The sequence below is a fragment of the Aedes aegypti genome, unplaced genomic scaffold (genome assembly GCF_002204515.2).
Source record: "Aedes aegypti strain LVP_AGWG unplaced genomic scaffold, AaegL5.0 Primary Assembly AGWG_AaegL5_hic_scaff_1751_PBJ_arrow, whole genome shotgun sequence".
In the NCBI taxonomy this organism is placed as follows: domain Eukaryota; kingdom Metazoa; phylum Arthropoda; class Insecta; order Diptera; family Culicidae; genus Aedes; species Aedes aegypti.
Window position 1 is genome coordinate 3183 of NW_018735214.1, and position 25430 is coordinate 28612.

General features: G+C 35.4%; 1 protein-coding gene across 1 annotated transcript in view; it reads left to right on the forward strand.

The window, feature by feature from the left end:
* Positions 1 to 4525: 4525 nt before the first annotated feature.
* The window catches only part of LOC110680707 (sodium channel protein para-like), a gene marked incomplete at its 3' end in the record, with an annotated part of 28542 nt that continues 7637 nt past the window's right edge, over positions 4526 to 25430 (forward strand). The window contains exons 1-4 of the mRNA XM_021856496.1: positions 4526 to 4745; positions 4811 to 5076; positions 5169 to 5342; positions 15065 to 15187. Coding sequence (XP_021712188.1) covers positions 4592 to 4745; positions 4811 to 5076; positions 5169 to 5342; positions 15065 to 15187 — 717 coding nt within the window. The remainder of the gene's footprint in view (positions 4746 to 4810; positions 5077 to 5168; positions 5343 to 15064; positions 15188 to 25430) is intronic.

Sequence of the window (25430 nt, forward strand, 5' to 3'; positions counted from 1 at the left end):
ACTAGAGACTAGAGTGAGTATGAGAACTAATAGGACTTTCTGCTAATTTGAGAAAAAAATGTGTCCAAACAGACAAGCAGATTTAGTTACACTAACTCTGTAGTATAATATATTTATTTTTGCAAATGGATCCATGGAGCTATTATATGAAGAACTCTACCTATTTTCATTCATGCACTCACCAGTTGAGGTTAGAAAAGATTAATGTCAAAAGGTCGTCGCATAATACTAATATGTTATTCCCTTACAAAATCAAATCCTAAGGTTGAAAAGTAGGACTTTTCAGATCTGCAAGTTATGTATTGGAGAGAGTGTGCTTAGAGTCAAGATATTAGTGTATTATCGGATTGGTCTATGTGTGGTGCATTTGCCGAACGTATATTTATCGCGTTACTTCTTGGATTACAGCGACGGATTTGTAGGTTTCATCGAAGATTTAATCTTGCTTATAAAGAATCTCCGGAATTTCTAGGTGGAGTATATCATTTTGAACTCTGTGTTTTTAGAAACTCTTAACAGGAGATATTGAGCTGATTAGAGTCCTGATAACATAAGCAACGTAGAAATCGTCATTTATTGCGTTTCGACACTTCCACTCACGCACACGAATCTTTATGCGAAGGAGCGCACGCTTTTGCTTTTCACTGAGCGGGTTATCAAATATAGGTCTAGATGCGGTTTATCAGAGAAATAGATCCGAGAAAGTCGTCAGTTTTTTTTTTCTTCGTCAGACAATTATTTTTTTGACACGGTGTTATTCTCTTTAGACACTGATGTGTCTCTTTATAATAAGGAATGTTGTGAGAGACGACGCACGAATGAAGCTGATATCCATGTGGAAGGTATGTTTCTAGGATATGTCTTGATAAATATGGTATAGAAAGGATCAAATCGAGATTGCGGGACTGTTTTTCTTTTCTGCATTTTTCTTTTCATTTGTAGTAAAAAGCTTCAGCCGATGGTATATATTTGTAGTTAGATTATGAGACCGCTGACTAGTTGTATTCTGAATCCGAAATGTGGTTAAAATTTAGAAATATAGAATTAAGTAATCTCGGGTTGATTATTATATGTCCAAAAACTTTGATGACAGAATTGGATCTGGTTTTGACACTGTAACGTGTCGGCCTTACTATAATTAAATCTTAATGCATTAAAATTCTTCAAAAGGATTTATAATTGATAGATTTATCATTTTCGTTGTATTGAAATGGCCGAACGTTGAAACATAAATATTTGTATATGATATCAATATCACAATATGCTGATTGAAAAATTTTTTTGTTAATTTTGGTCATGAGTGCTCGATTAGTGATCGACAATTTCTAAAAAAGTACTTGTTCTTTTTACATGTATTTCTAAATTCAAAAAAACTTTGAAATGGTTGCCACTGTAAGTGGTCGGGCATATAGAATATTTATGTGATGAGTCGAACCAATGATATTCCTTCTTTTTTTTTTCTCCATTGAGCTAACCAATTCTGTATGGATGTTCTAAGAAATTTTTACGCTACGTAATATAGTTGATCCAGGAAGTGAGGAAACAAACTTTGAATGGTTCGTCAATTCCAAGTAACGGCATTATTTTCATACTTGAAATTTTTCATTGTCAATCGACATATTTATTATTTCTAAGTAATCTTTGAGTGACCACACGCGTGTTACCCCATGTAAAATATGCGCACCTCAATACATATAGATGCAGAGGGAGGGTCTCAAAAAATCGCAAAGGTTAACACTATTCTTCCCATCACGTGACTGAAGGAGTGGCCGGCGCCGTTATTGACCTGTACAATAGAGAGGCACTGAATTATGCACACTGAAGAAGATTATGGCCAATCCCAGCCGAACTTCTAGTTGATTCTTTGTGCATTTTCACTGACTTCGGTCTATCACTGAATAGCAACCATTGATATGTGTAGTCAGTCTAAGCTAAGCTAAGCTAAGACTACGATTTTATATCCATTGGGTGATCCGTATTCGTTGGTGAGCCATACCGACGTCCAGTGAACGTAGAGGCGGTTGGTGAGCCAGATCAAAACTGACCGGAACTTCGTGTTCCAACACGGTTTGGGTAGGAAGTTTGATGCATGGTAAATAACTGTACCTACAACACAAACGAAAACTGCAAGCGGCGTTTTTCCTGGTCCGTTCACGAATTAACAATCAAGATCCATTTGAGTTTGAGTGAAGTGAAAAAAAATGTAACATTCATGTTTATGATCATAGATACTACTGCATCACCGCCTACCTGATTGAAAATACCGAGTCGCTGCTACGCATGGCTGTCCATGTGGATTCTCTTTTAAATTTTGATTGTGCTCCAAGAAATAATCCAACTGAAACGACATGTTTCGTAATTGCAAAAAATGTTGTATGCAACTCGTTGCAAAACTCGATTTTTTCAGCACTCGTCGTATTTATCCAACTCGGCAAGCCTGATCGGATAAATGTACGACTCGTGTTGAAAAAATCATTTTGCAACTTGTTGCATAAATAACTATTATTGAACCATTTTAAAAATTGGTTTTCATGGCTATGTATAGTGTAAGGAAGAGTTGACTGTAACTGTTCTGTAAATATCATGAGAAACTTGTCTGTGCTTTTGTTTTGTGAGAATGTGTTTCAATTGTTTCTATTTTTCGATTAAAAAACTTTTCATATTTCAAGACATTTACAAATTAGGCTGATACAAATATTAATTTTCTTTTATGTCCGAGACCACTTGGAAGTTACGAGGGGGGGGGATAAAAATAAATAAAGAACAAAAAAATACAAATGAAAAAAAAAGGTATTTTTTCAATTTTTTTTTTTAACGATAGTTGTTAAACTTTTTTCCATCGTCATCTGGATCATTATTTTACCTGGTTTTTACACTAAAAACTAAAAAAAAAACTTACTGATGTCAAAAATATGATGATTTTTTTTCTCCCCTTCAAAGTTTTCGGATTTTTGAAGGGGGGGGGGGGTGACATAAAAGAAAATTAATATTTGTATCAGCCTTACATTAAAAAAAAATCTTCGATGAGTTATCACATATTTTTTCCGCCGTCTAATAATCCTTTTGAGAATTTTACAATAGTATACTGCAACAGTATTCTGCCAAAACTTATACCGAGATTTACTCATCTAAATTCAATTACACTTTCGATCAGAACACACAGAATTAACACAAAAATCCCATCGGGATACTCAATTGAATAAAATAATAAAATCCATTGGAATTATAATGATCAAAATATCTAGAACTTCCTCAAATCCTTCTTGAAATTCTTTTAGGAAGGTTCTTGCATAACCTTAAATAAATTTTTTCAATATAATATGATAATATAATATATTTGATAACCCTCTAACCAAAGTAAGCCAAAGTTCCATAAAGATTCTTTGCTAATGAAGTTCCGCAATATTTAGTATCCAGGAATTCACTCCAAATTCCTTTAAAATTTTCAATGCAATCCCACCTGAAATTCCTTAAAGGATTCCTACTGAAATCCTCGTGTAATTTCCAGCGGAATCTCATCGGAACCCACATAAAAACATACACTGCTGAAGATGTTCTAGATCTTCGATAATCATTACTTGATTAATACTTTAGTTCAGATTTTGAATTGATTTTTACCATGGGATGATGAGTTTATGCTTACATTCCAGTACTAACGTGTTTGGAACATTTTTCAAAATTTCTCCATATTAATTTCCATATAAACCTACTTGTACTTTGTGGCCCCCACTTTTTTGTGGTAAGGATGGTGGAAGATATGGAAGATTAGATTTTCAAACATTTTTGAATTCTGACCCGCCATAATAAACATGCAACATTGCGAAACAGTTAAACTATACTCATCTTCTTCTTCTTTCTGGCGTTACGTCCCCACTGGGACAGAGCCTGCTTCTCAGATTAGTGTTCTTATGAGCACTTCCACAGTTATTAACTGAGAGCTTTCTTTGCCGATTAACCATTTTTGCATGTGTATATCGTGTGGCAGGTATGAAGATACTCTATGCCCTGGGAATCGAGAAAATTTCCTTTACGAAAAGATCCTCGACCAGCGGGATTCGAACCCACGACCCTCAGCATGGTCTTGCTGAATAGCTGCGCGTTTACCGCTACGGCTATCTGTCCCCCAAACTATACTCATCCAAAGGTGAATAACATTTCGGAGATGTTAGTAATACCAATCTGCGAATATATAAACCGTTAAAATTTAACATGATGAGGAGTTTAGAGTAAAAGAAGAACAAGTTATCATTATTCTTAATCCTCTCTAAAGTTTCCTAACGTCTGAATCAATCAAATATGAATTTCAACTGAATTTCATATACACCTCTTCGCATCAAGGTTCCTCAATTGATTATATAAATATGTATCACTTTATCACATCATAACTACCATCTCATACTAATCTTCTCTCTGCTTACACATTACATATATCTTCACAGTATCACGAATCACGAATCTCTCCTCCAATTGCCAGTGTTGTTAATTCTCGAACAATTGTTCTATGTTGTTATATCTTGATAATTAGGTGATAGGCAATTCTATTAGTAATCATCAAGATAATAAATTAGAGCACGAACTGAATCATAGAGGCATGTCCTTGCAGGACGATGATACTGCCAGTATAAAGTCCTATGGCAGTCACAAGAATCGCCCCTTCAAGGACGAAAGCCACAAAGGCAGCGCCGAAACGATGGAGGGCGAAGAAAAGCGTGACGTCAGCAAGGAGGACCTAGGAATTGATGAAGGTAAGGGCCGTACATGAATTCTTCAGGGAATTTCTTTTTTGACATTAATTGCATTTGTTGCGCAGAGCTAGACGATGAGTGCGATGGCGAGGAAGGTCCACTGGATGGCGAACTGATCATCCACGCCGACGAGGACGAAGTGATAGAGGACTCACCAGCGGACTGTTGTCCGGACAATTGCTACAAAAAGTTTCCGGTCCTGGCAGGGGACGACGATGCGCCATTCTGGCAGGGCTGGGCCAATCTGCGACTGAAAACGTTTCAGCTCATCGAGAACAAGTACTTTGAGACGGCCGTCATCACGATGATTCTGCTGAGTAGTTTGGCCCTGGTGAGTACGATGTTGAAGTGTGGCACATAACAATCTGAGCACCGTTGTGGCACTTTGTCGAACACTGAACTAATGGACGGTTCCGGTTTCAGGCTCTCGAGGATGTGCATCTTCCCCATCGACCAATCCTGCAGGACGTCCTGTACTACATGGACAGGATATTCACGGTGATATTTTTTCTAGAGATGTTAATCAAGTGGTTGGCGCTGGGTTTTCGAGTTTACTTTACGAACGCCTGGTGCTGGCTCGATTTCATAATTGTCATGGTAAGTAGCCCCCCACTAAAGTGTGTTCCCCTTTCGATCTCTATCTCTTGAAGCCCTAAAGAACCAAGCAGATAAATTAGAATCCCCAACTAGCTCTTAACCCCTTCCCCAATCCATGTGTCCACCTTCTTGAGCAAACACCGAAACACCAACGTCTCGTTCAGTATAAACCAACAGTCAATCATTCTACATCGGTTTCTTCTCTACAAGGAGAACTGGCACAACAAATACACTACATTTTTCCATTTCCGACTTCTACCCGACTTCATCGAACCGTCTCTCGTCATGTAGTGCTAGAGAAATCACTTTTATAACCCTGTTTTGTCAGATTAGTACCCCCCGAAAGTAGGAAGTATTCCTTAGTGAAATATGAAATCATTGTTTATTTACCTATTTACTTTATTTATGTTCTGGAAAGTTGAAACGATTTAATGCTATATCAAAACCATGAAAACGATACAAATTTGCACATAAATGATTTGAATCAAGCATATGATAAATAGAATAGCGTGAAAAAAAATCCATCTTTACCTCGCACATGAGTTAATAAATTTCAGAAGTTTAAGAAATGTGTATAATTAACGTGATTTTTTCTCAGGCCTTCTGAATATAGAAAAGTTTTTGCGATAACCTGTGTAAGTTCATGAATCGTTCTGAAGGATATAATAGCTACATTTGGTGATTTACAGCATTTGCAAATCCGAAGCCTTAACATGTGTGCCAACTTCAGCAATATGTTAATCCCGGAGATCAGGTCCTAATGATCTACCGACTCTAGTACATTCTATACTCAAATTTACTGTATTTAAATAAGTCTAGTAACACACTTTCATTCTAAATCATAGAGTTTCATTATGGATTGAGAAGTGTACTTTCATAAATATTGAAAAATACCAGTGTTTGAATTTTCATCCGAATAAGCCGATCGAACCATATTCGGAGAGTGTAACAGTTCGTGGCACATCGCATTCGGAGAGCCCTATGAATGTAAACATTCACTCTCTCGTTTGGTACGTGGCACGAGAGCGTTCAAGAGCAGTAACTCTCACAGATTGCAACAGTATCGATCCATTCGGATGATTTATTTTTGCATAATATTGGTAATAACTTTCATATTTCCTGGTAATGCAGCCTTCAACAATCTAATTATAATCTATTGGACCATTGAACAAACATAGCACAGAAAATAAAAAATATTCGCCTCTGTTTCTTGATCAGAATGAGAATAGGTCAGCGAATGTTACAAGTGTTGACACACAGTGATCGGCGCCAAACAGTGGGTGGTGTGTGTCCGTCTTGTTTTCGTTCATGGCTCGGTAACTTCCACGAACGATAAATGTAGGTATTGTGTGAATGCAAGCAGATAAATGAGATTAATTTATGACTCGTATGTTAAATTTTCTAAAGCCTGAAAAATACAATACGTGGTATTGTAGTTATACTATATTTTCTCATAGGACGAAATGCTATTTTAACAAATCACTTCCTATCTGTTTTAATGTTTTGCACCATTAAATTAATTGTAAATGGCATTTTTGCAATAAAAAAAAATTGTTTTGTATTTTTAATTTTGGAAAAAAATCCATACCAAATTTAGACCAAAACAATACAATTCATGGTACTTTCATTGGATAGTTTTCAAGGCATTTTTTGCGAAAAACAATGAACAATTTATTGTTTTTTGATTGATTGTTTCCATAAACTTTTAGTTCGATTCATTGAACATAAAATAACTTGAAACGATTACACGGCGAACACTTTTGTCTTAAGCACCAAAATACCGCTATTAACTAAAATAAAGATTGCTGAATTCATTGCCTAAAATTTATAGTACCGTCAAACGGGGCTTCTTTTGACATTATTTCCACATTCTTTAACTTTGAGGATTTGTAACTCTTAGAGTTATGGATAGATGTTGATAATTTTTGCCTTTATTTAAGTTGTATATGTACGTAACAAATGTGCAAAATATGAGGCAAATCCATCAAGAAATAACAAAAATGCTTGAATAGCGAAAAAAGTGTGTCCTTCAAGACAAAAAAGGGGCTACTTTGGACATTTTCACAATTTGCTAACGAAAAGATTTTTCCTTATAACTTTCAAACTGATTCAATAGATTGTCGTCCACTGTGATGTTATGGAACGTTTTTCATTGATAAAGTTAATGTAGAAAATTGCAAAGCTAGAATCAATTACACATATATAACAAATTTCAACGAAACATGCCATTCACTATTCTCAGTTTGCAGTATGAAACATAATTTTTCAACTTCCTCTTAAATGGAACTATCAGTTACGAATGCTCGATTTTCAAGTTGACATAAACGAACGACGTAACTACTACATTCTGCGATGATAAATTACTTATGTACAAAAACTCTTTTTTCTATTTTTGCTGTTATATGAACGATACGTTGAAGGATCACATTAATACCGGTAACTAATTTAATACCAGTAAGTAATTTTCATTAAAAACTCAATCTATGAAGTAAAGTTTAGCAAGATCGTAAAGAAGTAAGTTTGCTTTTGTAATATGCTTTTAGCTTCTGAGCAGTTTAGAGCTGGCTTAAAAATAGTTTAATTTAGGCATTTGAAGAATGCAACTGTTCTGTACTACGAATTCATGTAAAATATGACGAAAAATAGTTTTTTAGAGATTATATTGTGAATTTGGCATTGTTACGTATTGAAATATATATGTTTTATGTCTATTCACTTTTACAAACATTTATTTTATTTTATTTTTTAATTGTAAAATACACAAACCAAAACATTATAATAAAATAAAAGTCGCAAAAATAAGGCCTTTGATCAATTATTTCAATAAAACAACAATTTTAAGCAAAACAAATCACAAGATTTTCATGAAACATGACGATTCGATAGTTTTGTGATGCTCCCAATAAGTTTCCAAGACATGGGTAAAATTCAAACAATGTTTGTATAGCCAATGTTTTATACCTTGTGAATATTTATTCGGGCTTTTTTGAAATGTTTTCTTGTTTATCCTGTTATTGTTGATGTTGTTCCAAGAAAAAATCATGCCTAGTGGTAGAGCATATATTGGTTAATAAAAGTGCTGAAGACACAAAATTGCTCAGATTAATATTTACGCTGCTAATAAATACAAAAGGTGAGTGTCCAAAGTAGCCCCTGGAATCAAAAGTAGCCCCGTCCGACGGTACGTCTAGTTTTTAAGATATTGCCTGTTGAAAATTTGATTATTTCTCTCAATTTGCATGCAAGTTTGCAACTTCAATATTCGCATGCTGGTATAAGAACGAATCTATGACAAAAAGTCGAAAGACAAAAGGTCGAAGAGTTAAGCAGAAGCGTTTCCATGTTATGAAACAAGAAGTATTGTAATAGGTAATAATATTTTCAAAAAGTATGACAGACAACATTAACATCTTATGAAAAAATAAATTTGTTCAATATTTAGCCATTGTTTTGCAACGTTGTCACATGTCCCCGAACTTAATGTCTGCAATCTTCGCAGCAACTGGGCTACGAATCATAAGGATTTTGTTTACCAATGACAATGACAGTTTGATGTCTTCTACACTAGATATACCACCACTTGCCAGCAGCTGGAGCAGCTGGGGTACAACTTTTCAACCCGCTTTCACTTCTAAGCTACACATATGTTATGTGGTTTAGTGGCACGATTTTGAACTAGAAAGAAAGATATTTGGTCTTTAAGTTATAATAATTATCATTGCCAAAAGATTTTCGGGAAAGTGGGCTATTCGGGAAAATGGGACCTTCGAGAAGTGGAATTCGGGGAACTGGCGTTCGGGGAAACGACATTCGAGGAAAAGTAGCACAACCCTTTCGTCGGCCGCATTGTCACGTTCTGTCCACCTTTTGGTATCGTGCTTAATCTCACTCAGCTTATTATATCTTATTCCCAACCATTGGCTATCCCATCGACACCGTATGGCTTCTTTCGTCGCTCTCAGTGCATCTTCGGAGATAGGGATGTCGATAGCCGGTTACTGACGAGCTTCGTTGGCCAAGCGGTCGAATTCATTATTTCCGATTAAGTCAGCATGTCCCGAGATCCAACAGAACCGACTGACTAAAGGAAAATTTGAATATTTCTGGTCTTCAATGCTCTGACCCTTTGACCAAAACTTTAATTTACAAGCTATCGCCATACCACTGATTTTGAGATTGAAGATATAGATTATTGAAAGATTTACGATGCTGATGTCGAAGGATGTTGATAATCTTTCTATCTTAGAGATATGCACCCAGTTTGACCATGCAAGCATTATATAATCGTTATTTTCCTAGAAATTGTTCAGTTAGAGTGAACCAAATCACTGAACGGTGGTCTTCAGTTCAGTCAGAGCGGACCAAGTGCACATAGTCAATTAACAAATCGTTATATTAGAGGTTTGGACAATGTTTTTTCATGATTATCGCTTTATATTATATTGTTTAAAAGTAACAAGAAGACGTGTAAAAATATTGAACCAAAATTTTACGAGTTAAAAAATTACAGAGTGTCAGACTTTAGGCCCATCTTTCCTAAAATATTCAAAGGATCGCAGTAGGCGTTGCCCGCGAACGGTTGTGTTTTGTTTTGCTCCACGCGTTTTTTTTCGTGCTCTCGTTTTTTCCGCGATGTTGCCGGTGAATTGGCTGGTGCTACGCCATCCAGATTTCATTTCGGAAGTGAATATTGGAAAAACGCCGATATTAAACAGTGATTAAAGTTTCAGACGCGTTTAGTGTGATATTCTTTGGCTGGTTCTAATTGGTTTTGATAAGATTTGTGCGCCCACGTGATATTTTTTTTTTTTTTTTTGGAGCTGCGCTTGTTTTCCGGCCGACGCTATTACGACATCCGAACGAATGGTTCCGAGAGTATTAAAAAAATGTTTTTGTGAATATGCTAAGTGGTTACGTTATACAAAAGATTTTAAAGTAAGAATTAGAAATGATAATGATAAAACATGCACGCAATGTAGTCTAGCAATGACAAATGACATGCGTCATATGGAGAAGCAATTGGATGCCACCAAGATGAGAAGAATAAGAAGAAGGAAATTGATTGCTGATTGGATTAACAACGCCGCCTTAGATGGATTTTTGTGAGATTGTTCTGATTACACATTTATTTGTACCTAAGCATCAAATACGCGCCAGTTTCAAAGTAAACATCTTTGAAACAGGAAGTGTGTAGGTATTATCGTTATCCATTTGATAACGGTAATGCATACATGCGGGGCTTGTTGTTAGTGAAAGTGACTTCTGAATGGACGTGTCTCTCCAGTCATTCTGAAATGGGTCACCGGATCTGCAATAGAGCTATCACCTTCTAGCTCCCGGACTGAAGCTTTTTGCAAAAATGTACATTTTTGCTGAAAACTTTTTTCCATAATACCACTGCCGGACAGTGGGGGTTAGATGGATCACACACACACACACACACACACACATCTTTCCTAAAATATTCAAAATGTCACTTGGTCCACTTTGACTGAACGCCGACCATATAGTAGAAATGTGAGTTATAAAATGGGTCAAATGGCATTAAAACTTATGTTGGAAGCACAGCATTAGCTATTTGAAGCATTTCCATTTGCTGCTAGCTGCCTCCCAGCACATACAACACGAAAATCAATAAATGGATATTTTCTACGTTAGGCTATTTTAACTATAGGTTCGTCGCTTACATGATATACTCCCCCATCGTTGATGTCTCCAAAATACGGTTTAGAGAAACGTTAAATAAGTCAAGATTTGGATCATAAAAAGGCCGACTTTGATGAAGTCAGCAAAAACGGTGCAAAGACTTACAGATTGTGTGTAACAACCATAAGCGTAAATAGCCATCAGACTTCAGGGGGGCCAAGGTCCCTTAGTGTTGTAGGTGTTGGATTGTTAAGGATTTACAAAACTATCCAATGCTTGTTGCTATAATATTTGTGAATCAATTATAATAGCACATCATCATACAAAGGTAGACCATAACCTCAAAAGTGTCACAAACCGATTCATAGTTATTTGTAGTGTGCATTATTAAAATATAATAATTTAGGTTTATTTGCGAGACAGTTTTTTTAAACAATCAGATGATGTAGCATAGAAGTCAATGATTTAAAATAAAACTAAAATTTGAACTCATTTTACACATTAACTATGTTTGAACTAGAGTTTTAACCCTTTCTCCCCACGACTTTAATCGACAATTTATCTACGAAAAAAGTGTTTTTATGGAGAGTACTTAAACAAACAATGTTCAAAACTGATCAGATTTTTCAAAATCAGTTCAAAATAAAAATAAAGCGATTAGTAAATAGTAATAGTAAAGCATTGTTTAATAATAGTTTTACTAGTGGATTAATCTCAATTTATCCCAATTTCTTAACGGAAAAGATTGAATATTAATTTTCGGTTATAGTTAAAGTCTACGTGGCCATCATCAAATTGAACGACTGAATGTGCTTTTGTTTTCAATAAAGCTCCTCAAATTCATACGATTACAGCTGTTCGAAGTAAGCAAGACGGATGGTACTTTGTTCATGAATATAATAGTGTTATTGATCAAATGATAACATTTGAATTACTACACAAAATCTAAAAAAAACTAATTTTGAAGTAAACATAACGACTGAGCAAAACATATTAAATCATTAGTTCATGAGATAAACCCATCAGTTTTCAATTAGGAAACTAGAATAGATGTAGAAGAACGCTCACTTCACGCAAGTTTAGCCGAACTCGGTAAAATAAAAAAAAAAGAATCGAGCTTGAAATCAACAACAATTTTAAACTATTTATTGATTTAGCATGCATATTTTTTCATAAACTATTGAGACTTCTTTTGTATTTAGTCTTTGAAGATTTTCTCAAACTTGCATCACAAGCACAGAGAGAAATGTGAGAGTTTTCAACCTAAATTGTGGTGTTCAAAAATAATTATAAAAATGATTCCAAATTTCTACCAACCTATATATCATCGATAACTCTTTATCGATACAAGCAAGTTTTATCTCTTTTTTCTCAAATAACGTCATGTTTTTGAATAACATGCAGTTTACAAAAATGCAGAACTATCGGTAATGATAAGACAGTTCGTTTGAATCAAATATTTGAACAGATTTGATATAAATTGTATAAAATTCTTATACACAACATTTTCCAGTAACAATGATTCATATTATCATTCAAGATCATTGCTTAAGCCTGGTTTGCTACTGACAAAAAAAGGAATCGCCTATCTCGATGCGTGGGAAATTTCTTCCCAGAAATGGTTCAGAAAATCACATTTTTCTGATCGCAGTACGCAGTTGAGAAGAAATGTCATTTCAAGAAGAAAAAGAAGAAAACATTGTACATTGAAAATTATTTTATCATGGAAGCTAACATTCATGTTTGAGGAAGAGAACGCTTTGAATTCATTGCAACAAACAGCAATCCTCAGGAAAGTATCCAAGGTATCATTGAAGCCAACTGATACTTCGCTAGTTGCAAATCAATGCTAATTAGCTTTTAGTTTAGAGCAAAGTGTGCTGTTTTCCACAAGAAAAGTAAAGAAATTCCTTAACCAAAGGGGTCAACAAATTTTCTACAGCGAGCTCCATTTGAAATTACATTTCTTCTCAACTGCGATTAAAACAAATGATTTTCTTGACCATTTTAGACAAGTAATTTCCCACGTATCATGATAAGCAGTTACTTTTCTATTCAACAGCCAATTAGCGAAAAACTTTGTCTAAATGACATTAATTGATCCAAAAATCTCGAAGCTTGTTATAAAGTTGGTAATCCTACTTGATAGCTTAACCATTTGGTTTTCTAATAAACATTATGACTACAAATGAATCAAGCGAATTCAGCCAATTGTAAAGCGTATTTCTATGAATTCCATCATCGAGAATATAGATGACAAAAAAGGTTTGGCTGTGGACATGAGAAGTTTCAAAGCTACTCATTACTATTGCATTCTAAACAATGATCTTCCCTAAATTTTGAAAATATATATACAACATGCAGTATAACTATCTCATTATCTACTTCTCATCTTTTTTAGGGGGGTCCAAGTCTACGTTTCGGGGGGGGCAGGCCCCCCCTGGCCCCTCCCTATTTACGCCAATGGTAACAACGTGGATCAAAATGCTTTTTTAAGATAGAAATTTACATTTGCTGTAGATTATGGAATTTCTCGAAAAAAATGCCAACATGGAACATCTTGATAATACCGTTTTGATTCGAATCCCTGAAAATCGATGCTTAACGGCAGCCATTTTGTAATTCATGCTATATGGCTGTTTTAGAAATAGATTCAAAATTGTGTTCAGTAGGCCAAGGGCTGACATGCCTGATTAATTTCCTAGAAAAATAGTGTCTTCGTCAAAAATTTTCGCAAAATGGGCTGTAGATTTCAAATCCTCCTGAAATGTGACGTTAGTGAGCATTTTTTTTAACTGCTGTTGAATCAGGATTCAGTATTTTCTAGGAATATGACGCTTTTAACAAAGTTGATCAGTAGGTCAAAAGCTGGCATTCAATACGCTGCATATATTGTCTAAATTTAAGCCCAAAAGCGTTTGAAAAGCCTCCCTGCTGAAGTGAATCAGTGGTAACGAGAAAAGAATACACTCGTGGAAAAAAATATTAAAAATAAAAAAAAAAACATTGGATTTCAAAACATTATTATCATTAGACACTAACACTTTAAGACTAACAAGACTAACACTGATGTAGCATTGAAACATCTATCCATTTTTTCATGGGAAAATGTATTAACTTATCCCCCTTCATCTATACAATTTCCAATAACGCGATGAACTGCGTATGGGAAAATCTCAATTGATATTCTTTTCCAAACGATGTTAATATATTTTACCCAAGAGTTGCCGCTATAACCCATAATTTCTCGGTGAAAACCAACATTTTTTTCACTTTTTGCCTAAGTCGTTGGCTTTTCGATGATTTTATTAACGAATAAGCGTTTCCTTCGCCACACAGCAAACGCATGGAGACGCTTGGTTGCTGAATCTTCGCTCTTCATATTGAATAGTATTTTACTCCATCCTTTCGGTCATTTTGAAACACCCCCATTTTCGACCAACCTTTCGGCATGATTTAAAACCGTAAAAAAAGACTCAAATTTAGGAAATGTTATTATGGTGGTAGCTGTTACTGTTAGGACTTTGAATGGCCTTAAACAATGGTTCTTATTGCGAGAACTCCGACATCCACTAGATACGAGTGACTGACACTTAAGAAGGCTACAAGTGGTATTCGAAATACGTGTACCTGTCAAATAATAAGCATTTAGGGCAAAATTATAAGGTACAATACTAACATCTACCTTTTTTGATTCTCTTTGAATAAGTTTAGGTTAAAAACGTCCAAGAAATTTGTAAATTTACCTTTTTCAATGTAAAATTATGATTACCTTGATTGTTGCAATAAGCTTGATTATAAAACTCAAAGATAATTTAGAAGAGATTACTTAAAGTTCAGTGAAGGGTTCGAAAAATTAAACTTGGCTATCATCAACAGTTGTCATGCCAATTTTAATCAAATTCTAACAAAATTCTCGATAAACTACTCAATTATGTGCAAATTTGTATCAAACAATATTGTCCCATGGGTTATTTTTACATTTTTCTTTTATTTTTACTAATCCGATTCTCCAAATCGATACTTAATTTTCCCATCGTTCACGTCACCAAAATTCACCAACCCGCCATCATCAGCTGTCGCTCATTAACCTGACCGCAATCTGGGTCGGCGCCGCGGACATTCCGGCGTTCCGCTCGATGCGTACCCTGAGGGCGCTGCGCCCACTGCGAGCCGTTTCTCGCTGGGAGGGTATGAGAGTAAGTAGTTCCATCAACGCACAGACACACGCACACCCAATCGCATCGGCAGGCAATGCCGGCTCACAAGTCACCGAGCAAGACGGAGCCGCGGCCATTGGATCCGATCTTGCCGGGGTTGTGCCCGTTGCTTGACGGTGTCGTGGAGGTGGCCCTCGTCGTCTTCATCGTCCTACGTGTTGTACACATAACTTCTTGATCGTCGTCATCATCGTCGTCGTCTTCGTTTTTTTCTCTCACACTACTATACTGTTGTGTAATACCTATTTGAGCCTACTTTTGATTAGCGCATTTATTGAAACGAGCAACGGTTTGCGGTGCCACTCTGGAAAACCAACTTCAATATCTACTCCCTGTACTGTGTTTGCTCTCCTTGTTCTCTTTATCTTTTCTTTTTTCTTCGATTATTTGTTTGCTGTTACGGCTACACTGTATAGCTGTTGTGCATTTGTGTTTGTATATTTTCGATATTGTGTGTTTGTGTGTGCGTGAGCGCTATTCAAAGTTTTGATGAGGACCATCCAAGTGATTTCTTCGACGCGAAAAAGAAATTGACGAAGGAAACAAATATTAGGAATGAACATAAGAAGCTTAATGGTTTGAAAAAGAACTTTCCTATAAGACCTCACACCTAAGTTTAAAAGTTTTATAAAACATTATTCTTATAAGTTGTTCGGAAGATCTAGTAAATCAAATATCTATCTAGATAACCTATACAAGTGACCACGGCCTATGCATTGCTTGAATGTTTATCGTATCACTACTTCCACATTTCAATCACTTCCTGTTCATCCTTCAAGATTTGTACTTCCAAACTTATTTTGATTTCGAACCAATCGTTCTCTCGAAATCTGTCGATACAGCAATAATTATTCTTCCTCATTGTCTGATTATGCTGCATCTAGGCATTGCGCGTTATCATTCACATAATGTGTCCTTAGTTTTTAGTGTAAAAGGAATTTAAATTTACAAAAATCACTAATTGAATAAAAACAACTTTGATTTGAGGCTTGAAATTCTTCCTTCAATAGACTATGCAACAAAAGTTTGTTCGAATCTAAACAGTCAAATCAAGAAGTAAACCTTCAACTATTAATTTCTAAGACTATCATAGATTGTAGCAACATCAATGCTCTCTGGACAAACATTGCCCAACACATAAATTAATAAGCCAACGTCAGATCAATGTCGGCATACAAGAACAAATATGTTTCCATGTTGAATGATAGGAGCTTATTGTATTCATTCCGTGTATACATAAATGCTAGATGGGCTTTCGGCCTTCACCGTGAGTGGCAAGACTAGAGCAAACTGTGTCGATGTATGTGTGCTGATATCTGTTGTTTGAATCTGATTTTGTGTTGGTTTTCAGTTTTATATTTATTTTAAGATTTCGAGTGAGTATTGTAAATAACGACAATCTTATGTATCAGTAGTTCCTGACAGAAATAGAGCTATTGAAAAGTACATATGTAAACTAGAGGATATCCGAAATGGAAGCAGTTTACCTTGAATAAACAACTAAAAAAGGTAGCTCTTCTAGGAACCGGAAGCATGCTAGTATACTTCATTGAAGACCTTTCAGAATGACGACAGTTAAGCAAAAATACATCTGCGACTAACTTCCGTACATTACATTCAATATATTTTATTCATTCTTTCCGTCTGAATGTTTTCTGTTACAACATATCTTAACACCCAATCAGAAATAAAAACAATTATGAAAAAAAAATAAAGGGGCGGTATTTCATCATTTATATTTTTTCAAGACCGCAAGTCAATCCACCTATTCGCCAGGTCCACGCCCATTTTTTCAACATCTCGTTTCTACCATTCGAAACAGAACCCTTACACTAACATCTCCTTCTCTCACGATCTAACTCTTGTCTTTATCCCTTCAATGATGTCCACCAAAAGTCTCCTCTACTGTGTCTCTCTTTTATTCCCAAAATCCCCCTAAAAATAAAAAAAATACTGTCGCTCTTCCTAACTATTTCATCTCTTATCGAAAAAAAAAACAATCTATTTCTCTCTCTCTCTTTCTCTCGTATGCCTCACTCTCGTGTGTGTTACTCGTTTGTTTTACCCGAAATCTCTAGGTGTCCTTAATCAACTTCGTTGCTTCACTCTGTGGAGCTGGTGGTATTCAAGCATTCAAAACAATGCGAACTCTTAGAGCACTGAGACCGCTACGTGCCATGTCCCGTATGCAGGGTATGAGGGTACGTAGACTCCAAACCAAAATCTAATTCTTTCGTTGAACCGAACCGAACTTCATGCTCAAAATTGAAAGTTCTCATCATATTCCAAATCCAAATGCTCTTCAGTTCCAATCGATCGATTCTCACACATTTTATAATTCGCTCTCTAATTTCTGAATTTCGATTTTCTACTCTTCTTCCCCGTAGTTACTAATAGAACAGTAGTCTCAGTAGATTTGCATCGTTCCTTTTTTATTGAAAATTACCATCTTTCGAAGTTTTCTTTCATTTCCATCCCACTTATTCGGATTTTACTTATTAATTATTCAAAGTAAATAAATAAGTTTAGATTAGAAACTTCCAATCGCCTACCACTGCTTAACCCTTAGGAACAAATCATCAACACGCCACACGGCTTTCAACAATTTGCCGAAAATTTCCCGAAAAAAATGTCTTCGTTGTTTCGATTGCATGCTGATAACATAAATTAGATTCGAAGAAGTTATCTGATAAACTGACTGCCAAAAAGTTGCACAATTACACGCCACGATATATGCACTCAAATCTACACACATATTTTACAGCAAACAGCTTTTAAAGTAGTCAATAAGCGCATTGATTCCATGATAAAGAGCCAATATAATGCTAACCAGCTGGTTAATAGTTTTAGATCGATTCATCATTATCGTCCGTTTATGTCGTTTGTTTAAATTAATGGTATTGAGCTTTTCAATAACTATTGAACTATTACATTAGTTCATTCGTTATCTAATGAAAAACTGAAATTTGTAGGTGGCGCTCTTCTAAAGTTATTTTAAATACGAAAAACCGTACATATTTATTTTAGTATGCAAAAGTTTCGCAACTTAACTTCAAATGTGAGAATTAAACTGAGCGATTGCATCAAATCGAAACGATATCTTCAACGGTCTCATTCTTTATTAGTCAGTTAAAAAAAGTGAGCACAATTAACCAGGCTCGCCAGAAACTTCCCTGCGATGCAAAATTCAGGTGATTTTGAGGTTTTTCTGAGTAAAAATTGAACTCAAAATTCACAACACGATCGATTCGAGTGAGAGTGCATCGAAATGCAGAGGATAATATCTGGTCTCAAGTTGCACTGAAACATCTTCTAAAGAATGCTTATCCAAAAATGGTTTCAAGCACGTATCAATAAAAGCATCTGTAACTTATCTAGTTCTAGTTCGATTGCATATTAATGTCAAAAAGCACATAAAGTTTCATTACTGTTCCAAAGGAAAATGGCATGTCACTCCGTGTTGGACGGTTAACGACAAGATTTACTGCAAATGTGCTTTGCAAATAGCAATAAGAGTCAAGTTTATCAAGATGTGCTCAGTAACTTTTCAACAATCTCTTGCAACTTCTTCCAAAATGCAGATTTTAATGTTTTGTTTCAATTTACTTTCAGTTGAGCCATCTGCAACTTGCATTCATTCAAGTTCACATGCCTACAACTCAGAAGATTCATCCAGTTGCGCGAAAGTTGCACTAATACGTGTATGACAGCTTGAGATTGTTTGTTTCAATCCAGTTGCAATATGTTACTTGCACCTTACTTATCTTCCACACGGCGTGCTTGAAACCGTTATGTACACAAAAAATGTCTAAGAATTCGACCTACCATTCGAAAGATATAGTACTGAAGCATCTTCTCCGTAATTTGGAAAATATTCTCACGAGGGATTGGAAAGTTATCGTGATTTAAAGTTTTGAGCTATTTTTGGAAGGGATATTCGCTTACTTCAAAATATTCTTCAACGGTGCCAACACTATTTCAAATTTACAAAGAAGATGCTTGGATAACACATGTTTTGAAATGCTTAATGCGAAGCTGATGGTTATTGACTTGTTTATAAATTAATAAAGATGCACCGTAGGGGAAAATTTTGCAGAATGTGAAAAATCCCTTCCAAAATAGCTCAAAACCTTCAAATCCCGATAACTTTCGATTCCCTTGTGAGCATATTTTCAAATTTACGGAGAAGATGCTTCAGTACTATATCTTTCGAGTGGTATATGTCGAATTCTTGGACATTTTTTTGGGTTAATAACGGTTTCTGGCACACCGTGTATTAACGAACACATGGTCTAGCCACAGTTTGTTTGTTCGAATGGTGTTTCTCATGTGTTGCGCAAAAGTTTTTACAAAAGCTTTAGATTATTTCAGGCGTGGGCTTATTTCGTCAGTAATGAACTTGTATTCGGAAGGGTGCAGTAAAGTTGTAAGCAACAAGTTTTGATTAGGCAATGTGTGTTAGCTTTTATAGTACATTGGCGAAGCAATTGTTCGAAGAGAGCTGGTGGAGTAGTAAGTAGAGGAGAAGAATACTGATCTTGATGTCGGAAGTTTGATTCTCTTTTTTGTTGTTTTTTTCTTGTTTTCATTTTTTTTTTTCTTTCAAGTATTTTGCAATAAATCAGCAATTTCGATATAACTTAATTATGTTGCAAACGGACTCCACCTCTTGCGCTTTTTGCGTTGCTATTCAGTAAAATTATAAGTCATATTTTCAACAATTTACAACTCTGATTAGTTTCAAGAGATGATTTTATTATTGAGTTGAAACAAACTGTGCTGCTTGGGGTACTCCTTATCTCTTGCTTCTATGCTCACCCTTACTAACACTTTAAAAGAACCTTCTCTTGAGTGATCCGTCCGAACAAAACGGGCATCGCGGAGTTGCGATCAATGACCTATAGAACAGGTCCGGGTCTTAGTATGTGTAAGCTTGTATTAGTCATGAGAAAAATTTAAACAAAACTATCAGCTGATGGTGACAACGAGCCTGCTAAAGCTTTTATTCGCAGCTTGCCAAACATGACGTCATCTTCAGTAACTTCGTGAACTTTCGGCTCGGCGAAGTTGGCATTGCACAACTACCACTTTAAAACATAAGTTATCACAAATACTAACTTGATGCTTCGGCCGCTCCTTTTAATACCCCACATCGAGTTGCGATGGCACTCTTTTTTTTATGGAATTTTCCTCCGTTGTGTGTTGTATCGCATCTTCCACGCTCATTTTTCGTTGCCTATCTACTTAGTATTATTTCACTCCCTCAAAAAGAGGCAAAGACTGGTGATATTGAGGAGTATTATCTAGCCTGCATAAAATCAGTAACTCTGTAATTTTATATGCTTTTTCGTTACTTATAAAGACTTACTGCTAAGTCAGCCAAAGAGGGGTAAGAAATACATTATATCAACTGGAGCGAACGATGTTAAGAAAACACCAATTTGAAGTCTGATTTCAGACGACATTTGTTATAGAGAATGAAGCAATACAATCGTCATACCGTAAGAACAGACATCTACTAGATTCGATAAAATAATAAAACATATTAATCTGTTATGCAACTTCAATAAAAATCAAGGTTTTTTACAATCATTTAAGGGTGGACAACATTTCGGCAAAAACTTCTAAACTTGAACAGAAAATTTTATAAAGTTTGTGTTATTAAGATTGTTTACGTCTTTCCTTCTTTTCTATCATGAACAAAAGCTGAAAATGATGCAGACTTAAACATTTAAAAACTTGATTGAGTGTCTTTGAAATAGGAATTTAGTCAGAGTTTACTCCGAAGATTTCCTCCGAAGTTCATTTAGTAATTGTTTCTCAAGAATTTCTGTCAAATATTTTCGAGATATATTTCTAAAGAACATTCTAAAGTATCCTTTGATGAAACTTGTGTATGTTTCAAAATACCCCTTGATGAACAAGGATCTCTAAGAGAACGTCTGGATTGTTGAGGAATTTTCATACAATATTTTCTAAATAAATTACTAAATTAGTTGAAAAAAATCAGATAGATCAGTAATATTCCGGAGAATTTTATAAAGAAATTCCTTGAAAAACATTGACGTAATTCATGAAGAAAAGTTTGTATTCATGATCGTAATAATTAACAATAAAATTTGCTGAAGTGCTTACTGGTGTGCAACCTATACTCATTCAGGACGGGCGATTTTTAAACTTTATGATCATATTTCCCTTGCTAAATGGTAACGCTCCAGAATAAGTTGTACTCTTCATTAGTTGTTAATGTAAGTCAATGGCTATGGATAATTTAAGACGGAGAAAAATAATATGTGAATCCGACCCTGATAGAGCCGTATGAAAATATGTCCAGCCTAATTGTTCTGTTTTGTCCTGCAAGGGTTAAAGATTCCATGGGAATGTTTTTGAGGAATACCTTGAAAAATATTTCGAAAAACTGCATGAGTAATTTTTGGATCAAACGCTGGAGGAATTCCTAGAAAAAAAAATGAAGGAGCATTATCTTGAATTTAAAGTCGAATTTACTAAGGAATTCCTGGAAGAAGTCACAATAGATTTCCTCGAATAATTTCTAGATGAGTTTTCTTGTATGTATCACATAAAAACGTAGGAATTGTTATAGGGTTTCTTGGTAAAATTCCTGAACGAATTTCTTCAAAACTTTTGAATAAACATTTGAAGATTTTCTAGGAAGAATTTCAGAATAGTTGGAATCCTTCGGTCGTAGGATAAGTTGAAAAATATCATGAGGAAACTCTAGGACAACCTCTGGAAAAAAAAAATCAGGGGAAACAATAACGTTGGATGGCTGAAGGATTCTTGGAGCAAATCCCTCTAAGCATCCTTTGAAAAATCTCTAGAAGAATTTTTGGAGAGATCTCTGTAAGAGTTCCCGGAAGTATTCCAAATTAAATCTCTGAAGAAATCGCTTGGATAATTCCTAAATTTTTTTGAAGGATTTTTTGAATAAACGAACTTGTTCTACCCATAACTGCATAACAGTCAAATTCGACATTTTTGACAAATTGGAGCTAATACCATGGAGAGTCATTAAATAATAAATACTTTCGATAAACTTACTAAAATCTGTGAGATTGTTCTAGAAAATTCTAAAAAATACCAAGTTGTTTTGTCACATTAGAAATTGTAACCGCATAACAGTCACATTGAGATTATACATGAGCCTCATAATGTAGTAGCAACGAAATTTCTATCAGAATTATTTACTGACTATTCACCCAATATGCGATATGAGTTGTACAAAATTTCAGCCTCAAATAAGCTCTTTTGAATTCTCAATGACTTTTTGAAATTTTAGTTTCCTCCCATACTGCAGTAAAATGCAAACTTGGTATCCAATTTACTCAATGCCTACTTTTGTCGAATGTTACAAATATGTAGTTATGGGCAGTGTTGAAAAGGCTCTGAATGTATCTATCGACGCTGTTAAATTTTTCATCAAGATTCATTGCAAGCAGAATAAAGAAGAAACTTCAGAGACGTTTTGGTTTTCATTTTGGTTGAAATAGAGACTTTAGAGACCTTCTATTAAAAATCGAAACTGTTTCGAGACTTCCATTCAACAGAGACCAAGTCTCTAAAAAGAGACCTGCTACCAGTCCCAGGCTTTGCTGAACACGTTCTCAATTGATTTCGAAAAACGATCAAAGCAAGCGAAGAAATCTGTATCGGTTCATGATTGGCAAGTTGTAACAAGCTTTATAAATAGCAGCTGCGAGAGAGAGCCCCAAAGATACAGCGATGATAAAAAAAAACATTTTCTCGCTTATTTACTTACCACTAGGGGTAAGTGTTTTACTTTTTCTGGCATGATAAACAATCCCCGAATAACCAAAGCAATAGGTTTGGAGCTTGTTTAGATGGGTTTTATCATGCACTGTTATCCCCCGGTACAATCTCAGAGCTGCAGCAGAAGACGATAAACAGACTCTCACGATGTGATGCGGATCATGATTGTTACACAGAGCGAAATGTGAGAAAAAGTCTCAATTTTCTCAGAATTCAACCCCTGTTTTCAACCCATAGTAGTATTTTGGACGTTTACGGTGAAATTAAATAGATGTTTCCAAATAATATACGTGTAGCCCTTAGTCCAAACCACACAAATTACCCTTAAAGATTTCGATTCGATTTTAACGGTTGAGTGCATCAGATTGCAAACATTCCATGTTTCAATGTGCTATAAAAGTGTGAAATGAGAATTTCAGAACAATATTAGTGCAATCTAATTGCCTCTTCAAAGAGAACATACAAATAAAAAACTTTCAACGAAAATTTTTCCAAGAATTATTCCAGGAATGACACAAAGCTTCTCTAATTTCTTGAAGGTTTCCTGAGAAAATATATTCTTAATTAGGAAATTCTATAGGAATCTTTGGAAAAGTATCACTACTAATTTTCAAGTAATTCTCTTATAGATTTTTTTTAGAAAACTCTTGCAAAATTGCTTCAGAGCTTCTTCAAATTATTCCCATACAGCTTCTTCGGAGATTTCATCCAGTGAATCTTCAAAATAAATATCTACAAATTCTTTCAGGCTTTTATACAGAAATACCTTCTTGCGCTGAAAATTTGATCGATTGGTTTCTGACTTTTCTTCAAGGATTCTGTCAAGATTTTCTTCTATATTTTTTTCTCAATAACCATGACAAGCAAGTTTATCACTTAACTACTTAAGAGATTATTGAAAAAGTGTGCTTGGTAAAGCCCAAGCCAACGAATTCGTGTTTCGCACCGTCGAAAATGTTTTGTAAGGTTCTACAATTAACTGGGCAGTGCTTTGCGAAGGCCCAAGCCTAATAGTTCATTTTCGCGGGCGTGGGGCATTTCGCATACGGACGTTTGGCATAATAAATATTTGGCATAAACAGAATTATATGCCTTCTTCAAAATGCTACCTGTTCTTGTATGAAACTGCTTTATGCGAAACGTCCATTATGCCAAACGTTCGTAAGTGAATGCCCAGATAACCAAAATGTACGTATAACGAAATCACCTGGAGGCTTTGTATGTGCAAAATTTCACTTATAGGATGTCGCGAAAAGGCCTTCTACGTACAAAAGTAGAGGCGATATACGTATATATATTATGTGATTAATAATAGCATACAATGCGAATGTATTAATTTTCCTCCGAACTAACCTGTGATCTTATGCGACTTAACTTATGATAACAAATGTTGGTTTGACAGCTGCTACGGATTGATTCGACTTACTTTGTACGAATGTACGGGACGAAACAAAATGTACAAATGAACTCAGAAAAAAAGCTTTTTATGCGAGGAAACTCATCAATCTGACGAATTTATGTACCGTGTTTTGCGGGTTTGATTTAATGAGTATGAATAAACGAGTTATTACGTGAACTTTTTTGCGAGTTCTGGTTGTCTGGGTGTTTTAATGCGAAATGGGTCAATCCCCCCACCACGTCACAATACTAATGACAAACAGTGTTCATGTGGGCGCCATTGCCTAGTCCGTCTGAGTATTGGTCTTGGTAGAGGGGAAACTTGGCAAAAGCCAAACCGAGGTTTAGCCTTGACAAGTAAAGCTGGAAGGCAGCTCGAACTGAATACCATACAAAACAAACATTTCGGGCTACAAGAATTCTGTGCCAATTTTCGGATTTTCATACAAAGTAGGCCAAAATCGTATGAATGGGTCGAAAATTAGTGCTTTTTCCCCATAACATAGCTTATACGTGAGGACATAATTATAAGAGGATGTTCACTTTGATTTTATCTTTTAAAAATTCGGCCAGAACATCACCTCCGAGATAGTCGATAAAAATTAAGAGATATTAAACCAAGTTATTATGCCATTTTGAAATTTTAATACGAACCATAAATAGACTTAGAACAAACTCTGTACATAAAAATATGCTTTCGCTTTTTGTCGCTGCTGAGCGATGGATGCTTACATGACACATAACGATTCTTCCGCAAATGATTGAATCAAAAAAAGCTTTTGATTCTTTTCCCATCTCTCCGAAGATGCTCTGTAGATACTATTTCTCTATTGCTTTCAGTTTACTATCACCTCAGCATTGCAAGCTTAGTTCGTGGCATTATATTAGCGTTGTAGTATAGTGTTGCATTTTTTTTTCGATAAATTGTACATAACTCATTCGTTTGTTTGTCATAATTAAGTTGATCGTCATACTTAAACTTGATCATTCACCAGGATTTCGAATAAACTTTGATCAGAAAATTTTTACATTG